This window comes from Esox lucius, chromosome 9 (genome assembly GCF_011004845.1).
Source record: "Esox lucius isolate fEsoLuc1 chromosome 9, fEsoLuc1.pri, whole genome shotgun sequence".
Taxonomy (NCBI): Eukaryota; Metazoa; Chordata; class Actinopteri; order Esociformes; family Esocidae; genus Esox; species Esox lucius.
Window position 1 is genome coordinate 10,220,594 of NC_047577.1, and position 14,649 is coordinate 10,235,242.

The 14,649-nt window shown below is 44.0% G+C and overlaps 1 protein-coding gene across 1 annotated transcript in view; it reads right to left on the minus strand.

Annotated features, from left to right (window-relative positions):
• Positions 1–14,649, minus strand: part of cacna1ab (calcium channel, voltage-dependent, P/Q type, alpha 1A subunit, b) — a 163,386-nt gene that overhangs the window by 138,598 nt on the left and 10,139 nt on the right. Inside the window, exon 2 of the mRNA XM_029122526.2 lies at positions 12,835–13,212. Coding sequence (XP_028978359.2) covers positions 12,835–13,208 — 374 coding nt within the window. The 5' untranslated portion in view covers positions 13,209–13,212. The remainder of the gene's footprint in view (positions 1–12,834; positions 13,213–14,649) is intronic.

Sequence of the window (14,649 nt, forward strand, 5' to 3'; positions counted from 1 at the left end):
ACAACACCCAACATAAGAGCAGCAGCGGTTGTCAGAACGGATAACATTTCAAAGGCACAGTTCTGATGGATGAAACAACTGCATTATGGATTGAGATCCTGAACAATGTATTTAAATGAATAAAACCCATGAATACATTGGGTTTCCTATTGCAGTGGTTCCTCACATTTCTCAGTAACTGCACCAGTGACAGGAGTGTTTGGCTTGGAGTACCCCTGAAGTACCCCCTCATGTTAATTTCACTAGTAAGCCTATGGTGTCATGAGTGTTTTCAAGTACCCACTGGGACAAGGCCATGTGGCCCCAGGGGGCTGTGTACCCCTGGTTGGGAACCACTGAAGCATACTGTATAAACCCTTGCATAGTGAAAGACAAAGTTGATGGAATCCATGTGTTTTGGTGGAACATTTGATGATCAACTGAACGTCAAACGTTTTCCGCTGTTGAAATGATACATGGCAGTTTTTTGTTACCTTGGTTTTCAAGTCTAATTTGCCCTTACAGTCTTTTCTCATCGCAGCAACTCCCAACAGCTTCTGGAGGGTTGAAGACTGATATTTAAACAAAGCCACTTCTAACTCGAACTTCTGAAAAGTTGTGTTGAGGCAAAGTCGATTTACGAGACAAGTAAAAGGGCAGTTACGAGACAAGTAAAAGGGCAGTCCTTTATAGGTCCATAATTTCTACATAATGAAAATATTGTTTTAGACATTTAAGACAGGGCTGGAGTTTTATTTAACACCCTAAAAATATTTTTACTACTCAACTGCAGGCCAAATTGATTTGACTATCCCTGATATAGTCAATATTTCATAGCACCATAATACAGTCCTGATAATGTATGCCGAAATTAAATGTAATGTTCACAATTTTGGAACAAATGATTACCTATTCACAACACTTTAGCTAGTCCCAGTCCACCTTGTATGGTTTCGCCTTATTACATTTCCACCGTCTGAACCGCCAAAACTATTTTAAAAAAAGTATCCCGATAATTTCACTCGGTTCCAAACAGAAGACAAACTGCAAGAAGTTTTCTGAGGAGAAGGTTAAAATGAAATACTCTCCTAGGACAAATAAATACATAAATGTCATGTTAAAGCAGCAGCCACTCTCAGACAGCCACTATGTACCAGCAACAGAGAAACGAGCTCTCGCAAAGACAGTCAACCACTGAAAGTGGTTTGTTTTGTAAGCCAAAATGGCATCTCTCCACACACTCATGAAATAAAAACCTAAAAACAAAATGTCAAAAGAAAATCTTATGCCAACCCATTTCAGTCATGTCAGACGCTATCATTGGCTTTCTAACTGCCACCCATTAAAGCACATCGACTCTACTAGTCAGTATCCATTAGTGTCCCAGTCTCAATGACTTGCACTTCTGACCATAAGGAAACTGCCGTTATTATATTGTTTTTTGGATCCAAAATGGCGGCAGGCCAAAGTGACCTCCCATAAGTGGGTCGGCGTGGGTCTCAGGGGACCGGGCAGTTGTTGGAGCATGTGAGGAGCCCCATCAGCTAGCAGCTGGAGCCCAGCCTCACCCACACTGGCCAATGGACAGAACACACATCAGGGGGAGGGGTGTGTGTGTGAGAGTGAGAGAGTGAGAGAGAGAGAAAAGAAGGACAGCAGGGCTCAGGTGGGTCTGAATAGAACACACAGAAAGTGGAGAGAAGAGGGGTACAAACAGAGCTTCTCCCAAAGGGATGTGATCATTTACATTCGTTTGAAGGACCTTCATCCAATTTGGGCTTATTTGTCAGTGAGGGAGAGAGGCACACTAAATGTAGAGAAGACAGGAAATGAGGTGGAATAACGAGACATGAAGGGGAGGGAGGACAGGAAACAGCGTGGAGGAGAGGAATAAAGAGACATGAAGGGGAGGGAGGACAGGAAACAGCATGGAGGAGAGGAATAAAGAGACATGAAGTGGAGGGAGGACAGGAAACAGCGTGGAGGAGAGGAATAAAGAGACATGAAGGGGAGGGAGGACAGGACACAGCGTGGAGGAGAGGAATAAAGAGACATGAAGGGGAGGGAGGACAGGACACAGCGTGGAGGAGAGGAATAAAGAGACATGAAGGGGAGGGAGGACAGGAAACAGCGTGGAGGAGAGGAATAAAGAGACATGAAGGGGAGGGAGGACAGGAAATAGCGTGGAGGAGAGGAATAAAGAGACATGAAGGGGAAGAAGGACAGGACACAGCGTGGAGGAGAGGAATAAAGAGACATGAAGGGGAAGAAGGACAGGACACAGCGTGGAGGAGAGGAATAAAGAGACATGAAGGGGAGGGAGGACAGGAAACAGCGTGGAGGAGAGGAATAAAGAGACATGAAGGGGAGGGAGGACAGGACACAGCGTGGAGGAGAGGAATAAAGAGACATGAAGGGGAGGGAGGACAGGAAACAGCGTGGAGGAGAGGAATAAAGAGACATGAAGGGGAAGAAGGACAGGACACAGCGTGGAGGAGAGGAATAAAGAGACATGAAGGGGAAGAAGGACAGGACACAGCGTGGAGGAGAGGAATAAAGAGACATGAAGGGGAGGGAGGACAGGAAATAGCGTGGAGGAGAGGAATAAAGAGACATGAAGGGGAAGAAGGACAGGACACAGCGTGGAGGAGAGGAATAAAGAGACATGAAGGGGAAGAAGGACAGGACACAGCGTGGAGGAGAGGAATAAAGAGACATGAAGGGGAGGGAGGACAGGAAACAGCGTGGAGGAGAGGAATAAAGAGACATGAAGGGGTGGTGCATGACTGAGTGACTGAGTCAGCGAGATCAATCAGCAGCGAGAGAATGAATCCAGACAGACAGAGAGGGAATCATTTAAATGAAAGAGGGGGTGGAGGAGAGCAGAGGTGGGGAGAGGATGCAGACAGGTCAGAAGGGGACAACATCGTTAGCTAAGAGGAGAGTGGCAAGATCATGACACACACACACACACACACACACACACACACGTTGTTAGATCCCATTTGGCAGTAGAGTATTGTGAGAATGTGACAGACTTCAAAAATGAGATGGATTGATGGTTGGGGAGATGATTTATGGGGTGAATTACTGAAAGATCAAATGTTCACAAGACAGACAGAAAACCAGAGATACAGAGCTAGAGAGAAAGAGCGAGAGGAAGAGTGAGACGAAGAGCAGGGAATGAGGGGTTTAGAAAACCTGCCTAGGATCTGTCAGAGCTGGGCTATGGAATTAACCTGAACACCTTGAATATAACGATCTTCCAAAAGGTTTTTTCTTCCCCACTCTTCGATTCCCCACTTCAGTCCACAAATGAGTATAGGAGGAATCCTCAAAAAATATGTGGGAACATAAACACAATATTAAAAGTTAGAATTTCACTGGGTTGGTGATTTAAAGGCATTCCTTCACAATCAAAACATAACAGACTTATAGCAATTCAATAAAGGCCTCTCAAATCCATAAACTTGTCTCTAGGGGAAGTCGCTCTTTAAAGAATATAAGTGAAAGCAAACATTTAAGAACACTGTTGACGATGATTACTTCAAATCCAGTGTATTTTCCACAGATTTCATATTATTTAATTAATTTTACAATTCCGGATTTAAGAGTATCTATTAAAGAACCAACAAATCTATATGGAATGCATATTACAGCATGCATATTTAAAAAATATATTACAGATGCAAAGCTCCAAATAATGCATAGGGCAGAATTAGGCCAATAACCCCTCCTCCTTCAAATAATACCCCTTCCTCCTTCAAATAATACCCCCTCCTCCTTCAAATAATACCCCCTCCTCCTTCAAATAATACCCCCTCCTCCTTCAAATAATACCCCCTCCTCCTTCAAATAATACCCCCTCCTCCTTCAAATTATACACCCTAGTTCTTCAAATAATATACCCTAGTTCTTCAAATAATGCCCACTCCTTCAAATAGAAAAAAGACATCAAACTGAACAACAATCAAAAAACGGTTGACCCTAAAACATTTCATTACACAACCCGATAACATCAAAAGATGAAACGAGAGAACAGTCCCCTTAGCCAGCTGGTTCTGGGCTTGGATCTCTATCCCAAATCAACACAACGAAGCCTCGTGACAGCCTCTGACCCAACACATTATCACACAGCTACTTAAGGAAACATATTCCCAGTTGGAAAGACACCAAGAAAAAGTCATCTTCAATGCTGTTTGGCCTTTAACAAACACTATACAACGGCAGGCAATCTGACCACTGCGGCTGATGGCAAACTGATGTGAACACTGACTAGATACTGACTCGGAGAGACGTTCGACCCAGGCCAATCTGGCTGCCCAGAGACAGCAGGCTGTGACCCTTCTGCCCCCAGGGACAGGCCGAGGCCGAGGCCGAGGCCGAGGCCGAGATGCATTTCATACTACTCTGACGGAAACTCAGACCAGAAAACATTTAAACAAAATGGTCATGAATAAAAGAGAATGGGAAACTAGAAAAGATAAAGATAAATTCAAAAGGATTGTAAAAGTTGAAATTACTATATGCATTTCTGGCAAATATAACAATACTCTGCCAATTTGTTTTTCCTTTTGTACCATGATCTATTTTTTTCTTGGTTTTGTTTTTCCATTATATATTTTTAAAGTTGCTAAGACAATATTAATATTCACAGCAACAACCTGGGAGAGATAATAGTTTACGGTCTTGTTCAGGGACAGAACGACAGGGTTTATCACATTGTCGGCTCTGGGATTAGACCCAGCAAACGTTTGTTTACTGGCCAAATGCTCTTGAACACTAGGTTACACTACCACCCCAATTTGCCAGCAACTAAACTGAGTTCCACCATTAGAAAATACTTAAAAACATTTTAAATCTGAAACTGCTCACCTGTAGCAATATCTGTCACGTTCAGGTCAGTATCACCACATTATAAATGTACGTTGTACTGTCACCTTACCATTTGTCTAAAGACTGTTGTTTAATGCATGCTTTGACAATGGAAACACTTGGAAAGACAGAAGTAGTGAGAGAGAGAAGATGGACAGAGAAGAGCTACAGAATAGATAGAGAAGGACTGAAAGAGAAGAGAAAAGGAAGGGAAGAGAGAAGCCCAAGGACAAAAAACTATGAGCAACAGAGAGAGAAGGTGAGAGAGAGAGAGAGAGAGAGAGAGAGAGAGAGAGAGAGAGAGAAGGTGAGAGAGAGAGAGAGAGAGAGAGAGAAGGTGAGAGAGAGAGAGAAGGTGAGAGAGAGAGTGAGAGAGAGAAGGTGAGAGAGAAGGTGAGAGAGAGAGTGAGAGAGAACCATAATTACAGACAGAAGGGCCCTACCTCTCTCTACCTTTCAAAACGAATAGCCCTCATGAAGCCAACAGAGCCGGACATGTCAAGAGACCTCGCAGAGTGGGGTGTTTGGGCTGGTGGTGTGCAAGGTGTGGCATGAAGTGTGTGTGCGCGTCTGCAAGCACATTGGGCTCAGTGCCCAGGGCCAGTAAATGGGTCAGGGTGCCTGCCAGCCTGTCTGTCTGTCTGTCTGTCTGAAACCGGGGCGGATGAACCAGACGTCAGCACGCGGAGGAGAAAGCAGGTCCGTAACACACGGTACAATCACAAGTGAAGGGCACAGCCGAGGGAGGGCAGGGACCCCGGGGTCACTGAGGCCCGGGGTCACGACCCACGACGACGCATTAGACAGCGGTAAGGTACAGAAAGTTGGAGCGGTTGGGGTCGAAGGGCGGGTCGTGCCTCCTAAACTGCACACTGTTCCCCTAGAGCAGGGCTCTATGGTTACAGTATATATGAGGTCCGGCCGGCAAAAATATGGCACGCGGTTTTTGGGTCGCTCCGTGCCAAATGAATAGGTCAGTCGACGGGTTGACTACGTTTTAATTTGACGTGCCATAATATGGAATGTTGCGTGCGCTGAATACGCATGGCGTGAGCTGGGCCAAGAGCATTGCCACTTCCACCAGGGTCAACAACACTGCCATCAGTAAATCAATCCAAACACTGCCACCCTGGGCAGACCCTGGGCAGACCCTGGGCAGACCCTGGGTAGACCCTGGGCAGACCCTGGGCAGACCCTGGGCAGACCCTGGGCAGACCCTGGGCAGACGTGTTTATAATACTGTGTTTGGATTGAGCCAACATTGGTGCAACCAAATGAAAAAGCTTCACCATTACAAACAACAGGTTTAAAAAAGGCCGGTAAGTAGTTCAAAGTTCAGATTCTCCCTTACGTGTAACCATCCCAAAGGCACAGTAGAAATGACCGACATTGTGGTCTGACAGCCTCCCAGCCACATTCAATCTACACACACCTGATTAATCCTCGTATAAACCCAGATAAACTTTACAAACTAGCCAACTACCTAGTCATGTTGCCCCAAGCAACAGCTTAGAGCAGCTAGCTAGCTTCATCTGGGGCTGCTTGTTTTGAACAAACCGTGTCTAATTACAACCTTTCAAGAAACATCTCATAAATGACATTTGGATGATGACACCGAGCTAGCTAACAGCAACACACTGTCGTTTTGTTTGCGTTTCCCGGAGGAGAATATGGCTCAAATCCACTTTCCTTCTGACCAGCAGTCCCGGAGCTTGGCACGTTTCAGCCAGTGTGAGACCCAGTAAAACCTTGCAAAACCAGTGAATCACTGTGACATGAGTTACTGTAGTGGTATTGTAGCCACTGCATCAATAAATTACAGCATGTGTTAAATTATTAAGTGACGAGCATCAGGTCGTGATTGGTCGATAAGCGTACTGGACATGTCAAGTAGTGTTAATTCACATCGTCGAATGGGACACGCATCGCTTTTGACAGGCAAGAAACCCAAACGGCTTTCCATGCAGGACTGGCCCTGCGGACTAGACAGGTGGTTAAAGACACAGTCTGCCACATAGGAAACCGTGGATCAAAAGCAGCCAGGCACAACAGCATTCTTCCCTTCTAACTGCGGGCCAGCTGAACTAGGCTTGCCTGGTTTCTTTTCGGGTTTCAACTGACCTCAAGGCACTTTTTTTTGTGTCTCATATCATTACACGGTAAATGCTAATGGTGTACAATATGGATTGCTGAGAGCCTATGTATGGAAAATCAATACACCATTTATTTATTACTTTATTTAAACAGACATTTTAAAAAAGAGACAGCAGATGATAGACAAGACAATCTTCTCGCGTGGCTATTTCTTTAGAGGATTGTGGCTTATTTAACATTTTTAGATGTTATATTCATTTTACAAGATAGAAATTACTTAGATTTTAGTATAAGCCACAACCATTTCCCTGTTGCTATGCTTTAATGATCAAAGCAGAGTGTCCAGTAACCCTGTGAAACCTCAAGTCACTGGTCACTGGTCAACCAATCCTGGCTCAAAGGTCAGGTACTTTAATTAATGTGAATACAATTACACAGTACAACTCCAAAGGCCAAAACAGCACTTTAACGGTTTCCGGTGTTCCATGTGGTGCAAATCCCAAACACAGAAGGTTTCAAATGTTTAAATACTACCACACACGTAAGGCTTCTTATAAGATGAGGTTGATGGCAGCTCAACTGGCATACCTTGTGGTGAATAAAAGCACCGTTTCAACAATGCAGGTTAATGATAGAAAAATATGTGACTACTAAATAATGTGCTAGTAGAAGTATTATAAAATGAAGAGACACCCGTTATCTGGGTCCTGTATAATAGCACAGGAAACACCAGCCATCTTATCCCACACACACTGGTATGCTAAACATCATGACACTAGCTGGCTGTCTATAGATTTTTCCTTTCTATCTTATTAAACGAATTCATTCCTGACAGGCTTGGTCAATTTTGGGAAACCTCCAGAATGGGACATGGAGAGAATTAACGAACTCACACACACACAGACACGACCCATCGATCAAAAACGACTACACTTCGTCTCATTTTTACATATAGGCAAATTACATTTCTGGTTTCTCCCAAAAACAAAGAAAAAAACCTTGCAGCTTGAAATTATTTCTGTTAGACACGCCCATCAATAACTAGTCCAAATGACAGGAAAATGATGGATCACTGTAGTAGATCATATACGTTGACAACAGATGTTGGAAGCGGAGCGAAGGGCGACAGCCTACGTTAAAGGAGAAACCACGGCCACATGACCTGTCAGTTGGCCCTTTCAAATCCTCCATCGCGGTTCCAGGCCGGAAAACCACGTGGCTGAACTTCTTGCCTCGCTCGCTGTGAAAACGTTTTAGCACCTGGATCCGCGGTTTGCCTTCAGAGACAACATCTCTGTAGGGCGGAGCCATCGTCACAGACTTCCGCCACCAGGACACCCCAAAGACAAATGCGAGGATAATGTTTGGAGAACTGAGCTCTGCATTCAAGACCATCCTCCCAGAAGCACCTCAAGACGGACAGCTTAACCTCAGTGGATCACAGACTTCCTGATCAACGGGACACACCGCATGCCATCGGAGATCCTCAAGGGTTTAATGCTCTCAGCCCTCAACACACACCAAACCACCCACTGTACCTTCAACCACGCATCTGTCAAACGACTCAGGTCATCTCTGACGGCGCTGAATCCACACAGTGCGAAGAGTTCGACTGTCAGGTGGCGTGATTAACGGCAGTCATCAATGGCGACGACGTCCCAATGTTAAAACATTCTATTTCATTTGAACTTGACTGGCCAGAGTTTGGCAGCACGGCAGGGCAGCACAGTGAGACCTGAACCAGAGGCCACATCAGCTTATAAAAGTCAACATTTTACAAAAAACGCAGACCCTCCAAACTCCGCATTTCACCTACGTTCTAACTTAACTAACGAACACAATGCATTCGGTGCTTCAGAATGCAGGATAGGATAGGCTTACGGCATGCTGTGTGACCGCAGTTTTCTATTCCTCTTTCAACAAGAAACCAGCCAAGCCTAGTTCAACCCTCTATAGAAAGCGTTGCCATCTCGAGATTCAAACCCGGGTCGCCCGTGTGAAAGGCTGTGTCGTTAATCACTACACCACGGAGCTGCACTTTTGCCGGGCGTCAGTATAGCCTCTTGTCTCTATCCTAAACCAATCCTCTTTTGTCGCTGGCAATTTTAATAGTCAACTGGCCATTCGTGAATGACACTGATAGTAAGAAACATTAGTCAATTTAAGTTTACCTCCACCATAAATAGCGGCTATGTATTACGTTTGCGACTAAGCGTTTTAACAGCGTATGAGACAGTAATAAGCTTTACCGGTATCTACTAACTTACTGGAATAGTCTAGCAATTGCTAGCGAGTCTGCCAAAGCTATTTCATTTCATGGCATAAAAATGTATTTTTTTCTTTCATGGCAAAACAACATACTTTTCTTTCATTCGTGAATGACATTTATAAAATAAATAGTATTTTTTCATCAAGTGAAAAGACGAGAGAATCGTGGAGTCTACCAGAAATAATTAATACATTTTGTTGATCTCAATAGATTTGAACTTAGGTCTTCCACATGAAGAACTAAGTTCGAATCTATTGTGCATTACACGTTTCAGCAGTCGCTAGACAACATTGAGCATTGTGTTAAACTGACTAATGTTTCTTATTTAGTTTACCTCCACCATAGCGTCTATGAACTGTTTTGCTTTTGCCACTGGCCGTTTTTACAGCTTATTAGCCAGTTATCGGCTTACTAGTACTAACTTCCTAGGAATAATCTTAAATAATTGAGCAATTTCTAGCGAGACTGAAGATGTCAGAAAGATTCACAATATAACCGTATACAGTTTGAATTAAGGCTTACTATAATGTAACTACTGTATGTTGTAGCCAGCAAATGTGTTTGTCTATCCAGACCCAAAACGCATGCACGGATGCATACTTTGTAAATCCACCAGAAACAGTCTCAATATAACCATAAACTATTTTATTTCAGGCTTACGATAATGTAGATACTGAAGGTTTTAGCCAGCGAAGTTTTCGTCAATACAGAATAATTCATAATGCGTACTACGCATCGCCTGCGAGGAGATACAAACTCGGGACCTATAGTTTACAGGTCCGCTTACCTAACCACTAAGCTATTTAACAAGGGGTACTCAGCCAGTCAGTTAGTCACTCATTCACTCAGTAAGAGACATTCGCTCTTCTTGACCGGCTCCGTTTACGCGGTCCGGCAAAAACTTGGAGTATTAAAATTGGAAGAATATTGTAGCGTCTGGCAGGGCAGTGTCTCGAACCTGCGACCACTATTATATAGTGATTGTACTTGATCGGCAGTGTTGATGAAACGCGATGTTAGCTTGTGTGTGGAGAAATTACATGCTCAGGACACCCATCAATCCTTATTCATTGAAAGCTTTATTTGAATAGGATATTCTTTTCGATTTAATTTGTTTTGTCAGTAACAAATAATCTGACTCTTGATTTATTTGATTTAATTTGTCCAAAAAGACGAAATTATATCTGATAACATTCCTACTGCGGGCTACTTCAAAAACGTCTGTCCAGGTTTGGATGAGTTATTAACAAAACGTTATTTTGTGCAACAACAAAAATGCAGAATCCTCCATTAAAACAACCACGGTTTTATGTGTTCTGACAGACTGCTTGTGACAGATATTTTAAAGCAAAATGTGCCAAAGCACAAAGGATTCACCGAGATCAAAAATAAATAAAACATTCGATAAGGCTACTAAACAGACCTACAGGTGCTGGTCATATAATTAGAATATCATCAAAAAGTTTATTTATTTCAGTAATTCCATTCAAAAAGGGAAACTTGTGTAATGTATACATTCATTCCACACAGACTGATATATTTTGAGTGTTTATTATTATTTTTTTTGATGATTATAACTGACAACTAATGAAAACCCCAAATTCAGTATCTCAGAAAATTTGAATATTGTGAATAGGTTCAATATTGAAGACACATGGTGCCACACCCGAATCAGCTAATTAACCCAAAACACCTGCAAAGGCCTTTAAATGGTCTCTCAGTCTAGTTCTGTAGGCAACACAATCATGGGGAAGACTGCTGACTTGACAGCTGTCCAAAAGACGACCATTGACACCTTGCACAAGGAGGGCAAGACACAAAAGGTCATTGCTAAAGAGGCTGGCTGTTCACAGAGAGCGTCTCGCCTGGGCTAAAGACAAAAAGGACTGGACTGCTGCAGAGTTGTTTTCTGATGAAAGTAAATTTTGCATTTCCTCTGGAAACCAAGGTCCCAGAGTCAGGAGGAAGAGAGGCACAGAATCCACGTTGCTTGAAGTCCTGTGTAAAGTTTCCACAGTCAGTGATGGTTAGGGGTGCCATGTCATCTGCTGGTGTTGGTCCACTGTGTTTTCTGAGGTCCAGGGTCAACGCAGCCGTCTACCAGGAAGTTTTAGAGCACTTCATGCTTCCTGCTGCTGACCAACTTTATGGAGATGCAGATTTCATTTTCCAACAGGACTTGGCACCTGCACACAGTTTGTAAGCTACCAGTACCTGGTTTAAGGACCATGGTATCCCTGTTCTTAATTGGCCAGCAAACTCGCCTGACCTTAACCCTATAGCAATTCTACGGGGTATTGTGAAGAGGAAGATGCGATACGCCAGACCCAACAATGCAGAAGAGCTGAAGGCCACTATCAGAGCAACCTGGGCTCTCATAACACCTGAGCAGTGCCACAGACTGATCGACTCCATGCCAAGCCGCATTGCTGCAGTAATTCAGGCAAAAGGAGCCCCAACTAAGTATTGAGTGCTGTACATGCTCATACTTTTCATGTTCATACTTTTCAGTTGGCCAACATTTCTAAAAATCCTTTTTTTGTATTGGTCTTAAGTAATATTAAAATTTTCTGAGATACTGAATTTGGGATTTTAATTAGTTGTCAGTTATAATCATCACAATTAAAATAAATAAACATTTGAAATATATCAGTCTGTGTGTAATGAATGAACGTAATATACAAGTTTCACTTTTTGAATGGAATTAATGACATAAATCAACTTTTTGATGATATTCTAATTATATGACCAGCACCTGTATTTATGTTTAAATGTTAAGCCTTACACAATAGATAGCACTTGTAATACTACTTTATTAAAGGATAATAAAAAAAATTGTTGCATTGTAATGTTATTTTATTCCTTGTACATATTCAGAATCTTTAGGCCATAACATGTTTATTCCCCTATATCTTTCCCTATATCTTTCCCTATAGCTGGCTACATATAAAATCAGCCATAGACCACTGCAAATGTCCAAAAATAAGAGAATAAATATTGCATTAAGTATAATCCTACTTAGTAATATTCATTCATTTATGTTCAGTAATATACTCCCAGTCCTCAGGGTCATATTGAGTAATGTTCAGTAATATACTCCCAGTCCTCAGGGTCATATTGAGTAATGTTCAGTAATATACTCCCAGTCCTCAGGGTCATATTGAGTAATGTTCAGTAATATACTCCCAGTCCTCAGGGTCATATTGAGTAATGTGCAGTAATATACTCCCAGTCCTCAGGGTCATATTGAGTAATGTTCAGTAATATACTCCCAGTCCTCAGGGTCATATTGAGTAATGTTCAGTAATATACTACCAGTCCTCAGGGTCATATTGAGAAATGTTCAGTAATATACTACCAGTCCTCAGGGTCATATTGAGTAATGTTCAGTAATATACTACCAGTCCTCAGGGTCATATTGAGAAATGTTCAGTAATATATTACCAGTCCTCAGGGTCATATTGAGTAATGTTCAGTAATATATTACCAGTCCTCAGGGTCATATTGAGTAATGTTCAGTAATATACTACCAGTCCTCAGGGTCATATTGAGTAATGTTCAGTAATATACTCCCAGTCCTCAGGGTCATATTGAGTAATGTTCAGTAATATACTCACTCCCACTCCTTGCGCCGGGCCTTCGGTGTGCTCTGCAGCTTGTGTGACTGGTGGGCCTTTATCACGTCCCTGTGGTCCACCAGTCCGCCGCGCCGCCTCACAGGGGGAACCAGCGGGTCGCTATCCTTCGCCGCCACCAGTGCCAACGACCCCCCGGAACACCTCCCGGCCTTGCCCCGCCCGCCGAGGAGGGGCGCGTCACGGCACCGGTCGACCCGGACGTCGTAGACGGTGTGGTAGTACGTCGGGTGGGCACAGACGCTGGACCCGCTGGTGGGCGGGGGGTGGCAGCGGAGCGGCCGGTGGTTCGGCGAGGCGGAAGGCACTCTCCTCTCCACGGTGACAGGGCCATCCGAGTAGAGCGGGGACACCATGGGGCTGGAGGGAGCAGGAGGAGAGGAGAGAGAGTGAGGAGCGGAATGATAATTCAGGTAAGATGACAAAGGGGATAAAGGGGAGCGGGTGAATTAGCATGAGGGCTGATATGGAGGAGACCAGAAGGACAGAGAGGAGCATTACCGGGTGAAAAGAGAGGGGGGAGAGAAAAGTGACAGATGCGAAAGCGAGTGAGAGGAAAGAACTGGTAGAGGGAGAGCGAAAAAGGTGGGAGGAGGGGAGGAGAGATGTATCAGGACAGGGGGAGAGGGAGAGAGGAGCAGGGGAGAGACAGCATGGGGAATGGAATGAGGGATGCGTGAAAGGATCAGGGGGGTAGAGAGAGAATGAGTAAAGATGATAGGTGGGGCAAAGGGGGGAGAAAAGGGAGAGAAGGGGGGGAGAGTTTAGGAGGAGGGGAGAATAGGAGAACAGAAAGAGAGAGAGGGAACTCAGCAAGCAGAGGGCGCCCTGGGAACCATAACCCACCCTCCAGATGTTCTGGAGGATATCCTAAGGACTCATCAGAGTTCGCAGCGAGAATGGGGTTAGAGGGGTGTAAAGAGACAGAAAGATGGAGGAAAGATGGAGCGAGTGAGAGAGCAGGAGAAAGAGAGAGAAAGGACAGCAAGGCCAGTGGGTTTACATATAGAGGGCAGTGGGATGATGAAGGAATATCCAAGATTAATAGTGGATCAGAGAGGAATGGAGGATTAAAGAAGGGATGAAAAGGTAGAGGACGAACAACAATGGAACGTATGGAAAAGAAAAAAGAAAAGATGATAAAAAAAATAAATGTACTACAGAAACACCAACACAGACCCCAAACAGCAAGTAATTAAAATGAACATTGGTCTTGTGTGTGTGTGTGTGTGTGTGTGTGTTCGTGCCTGTGTGTTCACATGTCTCTGTGAATTAGTTACTTTAATACACTGTCACAAAGAACTGTTGTGTAACGCTCCCTCAGCAGATCACTACGGGGACAATGTGTGCACGCACGCACACTCAGAGGGAGACAAGACAGAGTGCTGCTGTAAGGGGTTTCAGGGCTTATTGTAATAGAGTGTGCGCTTGCAGCAAGGCCTGACATCACAGGTCTTGTTGTGTTAAAAATATGACGGCAACACACACACACACACACCCACACGGAATTCAGGGTTTGCACGAGCTGGGGCCTTGACAAGGAGACACAGGACTCACATGGAGGGATGGGGAGGAGGGAGGACAAAGGTCAAGTGAGATTAAGAGGCACCACGACATCAGCACACAGGAGAAGTGATGGACAGAGAGAGAAGTGATGGACAGAGAGAAGTGATGGACAGAGAGAGAGAGAGAGAGAGAGATAGAAGTGATGGACAGAGAGAGAGAGAGAAGTGATGGACAGAGAGAGAGAGAGAGAAGTGATGGACAGGGAGAGAAAGAAGACATGGACAGATTGTA